This window comes from Emys orbicularis, chromosome 13, assembly GCF_028017835.1.
Source record: "Emys orbicularis isolate rEmyOrb1 chromosome 13, rEmyOrb1.hap1, whole genome shotgun sequence".
In the NCBI taxonomy this organism is placed as follows: Eukaryota; Metazoa; Chordata; order Testudines; family Emydidae; genus Emys; species Emys orbicularis.
Window position 1 is genome coordinate 4,467,911 of NC_088695.1, and position 6,335 is coordinate 4,474,245.

The 6,335-nt window shown below is 48.2% G+C and overlaps 1 protein-coding gene across 1 annotated transcript; it reads left to right on the forward strand.

The window, feature by feature from the left end:
* Positions 1–2,089: 2,089 nt before the first annotated feature.
* Positions 2,090–5,354, forward strand: LOC135887325 (killer cell lectin-like receptor subfamily B member 1B allele C). The gene is made up of 5 exons (XM_065415088.1): positions 2,090–2,216; positions 2,720–2,854; positions 4,180–4,334; positions 4,717–4,829; positions 5,231–5,354. Exons 1-5 carry the CDS (start codon positions 2,090–2,092, stop codon positions 5,352–5,354), a joined length of 654 nt encoding a protein of 217 aa, XP_065271160.1.
* The last annotated feature ends 981 nt before the right edge of the window (positions 5,355–6,335 follow it).

The window sequence follows — 6,335 nt, forward strand, 5'->3', positions numbered from 1 at the left end:
GCTATTTGGGAATAACCATCCAGTCAATTTCCCTGTGTAGACAAGCCCTAAGTATTCATGGGGTGAATGGTAAAGTACTAGCCTGGCACAGAAACTGGCTAAGAGACAGGAAACAAGTAGTAGAACTTAATGGCCAGTTTCATCGTGACTAAAGGTTAGCAGTGAGCTGCCACGAGGTTCTGCACTAGGTCTGGTGTTTAATATATTCATGATCTGGAAAGGAGGCTGCAAAGCTGGGGGATGTCAAGAGATTAGATAGGTCTGTCAGGATCGGAGAAAACTGTGAGGGACATCAGAGACACCACCACGCTGGGTGAAAGAGCAACAGGCTGGAAGATGAAATGCTGATATTGACAAAAGCAAAGAAATGCACGGCGGAAACACTGATCTGAGCATCTCCTGCACCTTGCTGGTTTCCAGATTTACTGTATCAGCTCAGGAGAAAGATCTGTGCTCAAACTATACACCTGAGCTGCTTATCCTCTCCCCTGTGAGTTCTGTAATATACAGGACTTCAGAGCCTTGCCCTTGTCTCCCATCTATAATTAGGTCCCCTGGGTTCAATTCTCCTATAGAAGCATCTCCCCCAATCTATAAAATCAGACATAACTGTGTGTTTCATTGACACCTTCTGGAATTAAACTTTAAAAAGGTCTCAGGAGTGGAAGCCACTGTCCCTAGGGCCAGGAGACCGCAGGCTGGGGTAGCTGAGGCATAAAGGCCCAATCCTGCATTTCTTGTGATGGGAGCTCTGGGCACTCAGCAAGTACAGGAGTGGGCTCCAAGCTTGTTTAAAGCCACCAGACAAGGCTTGGAACTCGTGGGGGTGGCAGAATCTTAGAGTACATCTAAGGTGTGATTTCAGCTTGGGCCGACATATCCGCAGTAGCTCTAATCGAGCTAGTGCGTTAAAAATAGCAGCGTTGCTGGGGCAGTGCAAACGGCAGGTCGGGCTGGCTGCCCAAGTACAATCCCATCTGAGATGCTGGATACAGGCTCCGGCAGCTAGTCCCTCCCACCGTTTGCACCACTGTTATATTTTGTGTGCTAACTCAAGCAGTGCTAGCATGGGTACGTCTACATGAGCTGGAATTACTCCGTCCAGCTCCAGTGAAGACGTATCCTTAGACCTTGAACAGGGTTTAACGGTGTGATGTCAGATCACGTCCATTGGCTCAGTCCAACTAACACCTTCTAAACCTCTAGGCAAGACAAGGCAAGGTTCACGGCAGCACATGCTCTATAAAGTGAAAGCTAGAGCAGGAGCCTCAGCTTTAATCTGACCAGTGTAGAGTATACGTGTTTATGCTGGACTTCCAGCGTGTGTTAGCTAGCACCTGGTGCCGCCCCTTTATATCCCAGACAAGGCCTAGGGGGACTGAAGAACAGACTTGCCATGCAGCCACATGGTCACCGTTAAAATATACACCGTAAGTGGGACCAGGGGTGAAAGTAACTTAAAGGACTTACTGGTACGCCGGAGTCCTGAGCGAGGGCGGGGTCTCAACCGGAAGAGGCGGGGCCTTTCAAGATTTAAAGCCTTTAAATCAACCCGGAGCTACCAGCTGCAGAGGCGGCTGGGAGCCCCGGGGCTCAGGGGTGAATTAAAGGGCCTGGGGCTCTGACCGCCGCGGAGCTCTGGGCCCTTTAAATCACCACGGGAGCCCTGCCGCCGCTACCCTGGGGCGGCAGGGCTCGGGCGGGGATTTAAAGGGCCAGAGGCTCCTGCCACTGCAGGGAGCCCCGGGCCCTTTAAATCACCGCTGAAGAAGCTGGTCCAGTCCGGCACGGTGTACCAGCTCTTGCCGGTACACTGGACCGGACCGGCTTACTTTCACCTCTGAGTGGGACATAACCACATTGTTAACTGGTGACGTTGCTAACAGGAGGTCGGTGTTCACATGCTCATCAGCTTCCAGTATTTCATCTGGTTAGTCACAGGGCTGCCCTAAGAGTGACTTGGTCCTTGACTGACAGGTTTAAAATTATCCTGCTATTATGTGAGGGGGAACATAACCCCCGCCAGAGGCTGCTGCACAGGCTCCATTGGAAAGCAGCTGGTCATGATTATTTCTTGCACTATGTGCAGATGTTTCACCAAACACTGACTCTTCCAGGTCACCCTCAGTGTCCCCGCTGGCATCGGATGGCTCTGGGGGTCAGCTGGGCTGGGAACATCGTCCTGCTGGGAGCTGTGGTAGCGCTGGGCGTGTGGGGTGAGTAACTCAAGGCTAGTTATTCACTTGTGTGTAGTGCTGCACCCCGAGATTTCCTCTTCCCCCACGTTTCCACGGAGACTCTTGTTCCTAGAATCCTGGAAATGTAGGGCTGGCAGGGACCTCACGGGGTCGTCCAGTCCAGCCCCCTGCACTGAGTCAGGGTTATCGATTCTAACACATTTGTGAATAAAATCATCGATGCTTCATCATTCCAAGCAGAGCAAAATATTACATGAACAATGTGTAGCTAAGAGCTTGATACATGAACCCCTGTGATCCAGCTATGGCAACTCCACTGTTAAGCGTGCAGGGAAAAGGGAAGGCATCTTACAATGTGCAACGAATGAGATTTTCTGTCTTGTTCTTTCTCTTTCCCTACTCTAAATTTGTCATAGCATGTGCACGTGTTTGTTTTGCACATACACACTCTCAGTCTCAGGTTGCGAACCCGGAATAGTTAACTGTGGTTCACAATCATGCTCTTTTCTTCCTGTCAAAAGGAAATTTTAAGGGCCTGGGGAATGACGGTGCCAAGGAGAGAACCAGCTACGGCTATAACTGCAGCACTGAACTGAAGGATTTTCCGTTCTGCTTCAAACAGTTTCTATGTGAACCTCCATCCAGCAACTCAAGCGGTAATCTCTGCTCCTTTGCTCTCAGCTGCTTCCCCATATTTCAGTGACACCTAGTGGTCACTTAGGGTAACTCTCAGTGTGTACGGTACAGAATGCACTAAGGATCCTACTTGTGTAGATCCTTACGTCCCAAAGGGTTTTACAAACTACTTCTAGCTTGAAGCTGGTAGGGAACCTAAATACAGACATCACTTACACTTTCCACTGGAAAAATTTCTTCTGACTTTTTAAAGACGCTCTTGCAGCTTATAGTTCGCAGCAGACCTTTGAAAATTCAGCACGGGGAGAGTCCTCAGGCTGGAGAAGGGCCTTTTCTTTGTTTCAAGAAATTTCACTTAGGCTCTGCTGAGCTGTGAACTTTGGAAATGGTGGTGGTTCCCTTCTTGCTTGTGAGCCTCAGGAAAGCTTGGTCACATGCTAAAATAATAACAGCAGGAGCCTTCTCAAGTGCTGGGCTCACCCTGTGTCTGGACATGCACTGCAGCGGGAGCGGGCACAGCAGCTGTAGCTGGGATGGTGAGAGCTGGGCCAGGCTCCCCACAGCCCAGCACCTGACCATGTAGCTTTTGCCCCATAAGCTTCCCCCAGAGACAGGGCGAGAGCTGAGATGGGCGTCTTCTGACAGCCTCCGAATCCAACAGCCCCTTCCCCCACATCACAGCCTTTTCCTACCACCAGCTAACGCAGTGTGCCTGTGGCTGAAGGGATCGAGTCTGTGCTGACGGTTCGGGGTTCAGACCCTTGTGATGATTCATGCTGGGCATATTGCTCCAGTTGCACATCATAGAATAAACTAGAAAATTCCAAAACATTATTTGAATGGAGGGAAAGTCAAGCACTCAGAAGTCAGGAAATGACAGATTTATGGTGAATGGATAATTCTGCCCCTTTGTGCTTATGCATTAATAGACAATCTTTAATTACGTGATCATATACTATTGTTTTCTCAACAGGGCCTTGCCTCATTCAGTGCACAAGGTGGACCCACATGGGGGCAGAATTAAGGTTGCACGGGCCACCATAAAACAGACATTTCCTAACTTTCTGCACACTGCCCAATAGCTAAGGAGAGAAAGTGAAGGAAAATCCCAACTGAGCCTGGCCTGCATTAGCCACTACAATTCCAGGACTGGAGTGCGCACAGCCTCACCCATACCCCTCACTCCTGGCTGCAGCGCCTCCTGCTGACTGAATATTGGACCTGTCCCCAAACAAAAATAAGGGTATTAGTTCTAGCTGCACGAAGGCTCTGTGATTGACCGGGATGAAGGTCAGCACTCGTCAGAACCTTCAGCTCCATTAAGTGTTTCCATTTTCCCCTCCAGAAGGATCAGGGTGTAAGCTCTGCCCCCCAAACTGGCTGCTGCACACGGACAAGTGCTACTGGGTGTCTAAAGAAAAAGCTCCCTGGGACAAGAGCCGCGACGACTGTTCGAAGAGGAGGGCTCGACTGTTAATGATTCGGGATCAGGATGAGATGGTAAATAAAACTTCTGGGGAGATGGGCATCATTAGTAATAATTAATACACAAAACCGCTGTTGTGTGTCAGTTAAGGTTGCTCTATACACAAGGCACCTACACAAGCTAAAAAGCAAAGGACTTAATTTTTCAAGTACATAACCTATGCTCTACAACCTGGCAGTGGACACTTCACTAGTAGCACAACATAGACCACAAAGAACGTACCACATCCTTAACTCTGTCCCAGCAGGGACAGAGGCTAAGTGACTGGCCCAAGGTCACACAGGAGTCTGTGCTGGAAAGGGGAATAAAATCCAGCGGTCCTGAGTCTCTGGCTAGCACCTGAACCACTATAACCTCCTTTCTCCCTGTCAGTTTATTGTTCCATGTCATTTACAGGCCTTCATACAAACTACTTCCAAAGATGCAAACCGGATCTGGCTTGGACTCACCATTACATTCCCTGCAAGGAAAAGGATTTGGGTGGACGGCTCCCTGTTAAATCAAACACTGTGAGTGTTGTTCTCCTTGGAGTCCATGTAAGATGCCCAGCAGGGAGCAGGGGGTTGTTGGCTTTCCAGTATTGGTGAGAGCAGAGGCTCCATATGGGTGCAAGGGATGTTCAGTGCTAGGCACGACACTCTGCACAGAGAGGTGATCAGACCTAACCCTCAATAACTGATTGACATCGACAGTGCGGCTAATCCTGAGGGTTGGGTTTTGTAATGTGAACAAGTTGTGGAAAACACCAGCCAGCTACAGGATCATGTGCTAGGAAGTCTTATCAACCAGGGCTCTGGAGGAACAATTCAGGTGTTAAGGAAGAAATTCGTGAGAGGTGTCAGAATGAGGAGAAGCTGCTAAAAATCTTGCTCAAAAACTAAACAGGGATTTTATTTCTTTTGTTTCCCAGGTTCAAGGTAGTGGCTCCTGCAGAAGGGAACAGCTGCGGGGTGATAAAAGCAGATCAGATTCATTTTGAAGCCTGCGGTGCTGTATCGAAATGGATTTGTGAAAAAGACGCTCTCCTGATCTAGACAGTGACATTAGTGCTCTGCCCTTGTGTGTGTGCAGGACAAATCCTCTGTAGTGTCAGTCTGTCACGTGAATGATGAATAATGTAGGTGAGCGTCAAAGGGAAAAAATGGACTTATGCCCTTTCCCCCTCCCTGCTTTTCTTGCATTTGAAATTCAGGTCCTGTCTCGGCTGGACGATTATAGTGAAGGGAGAACTAGTGAAAAGGCATCACAAGTAGAGGTGGGGGAAAATTTTCCACTATATTATTTATTTGCGCCCCCTCCCTTTAAAAAATGCACTTTGGGGCCGAACAAGACTATTCACAAACTGGTGTTGAATTCACTGAATAGTTTCAGCTAAAATAAAAACAAATAAATAAAATTCACGCTAGTTTCACAAGAGGACTGGAGGAGGAGACAGCAGCTAACCCCACGCAATAGCCAAGTGGTTAATGCGCCAGGTTTGAATCCCTGCTCTGGAACAGTGCTAATAGATTAACCATGTACATCTAGATGTGGTTGTGCTATTTTAATACAGTTTTCTTTCAGCAACAGAATCCATTCCCAGGAAAGAGCTCAACATACCTAAGAATCAGGCCTGAGTACAACAAATATATTGCAGAGCAAGGTTACACAGTGGAGATCAGACACCTTCAAGAATCTAAAATGCTGCAGAGAAGGCACCTAACTCAAGCAGCAACAATCTACCCTCTGGAATTTGCAATAATTAACATTTGTTTAATTAGCAGCCTGCACTTTCAGGACTGCACATTTTTGCACAGCAATTTCTTTATAAAAGACATGTAGGAAAATATTTTACAGTAAAAAGTGCCTTAAAGAAATCTATCCCTGAAGTGCAGCCTGCGGATGTGAAAATCGGCAGTCAGTGACCAGGGACAGCACAACAGTTTTGGCAGGGAGGGGAAAGAGGAGCCTCCTGGGGGGGAAAAATAAATGCATGTCAAGCTGTCTGTAGGGCCACATTTTCACCAAAGGAGGCT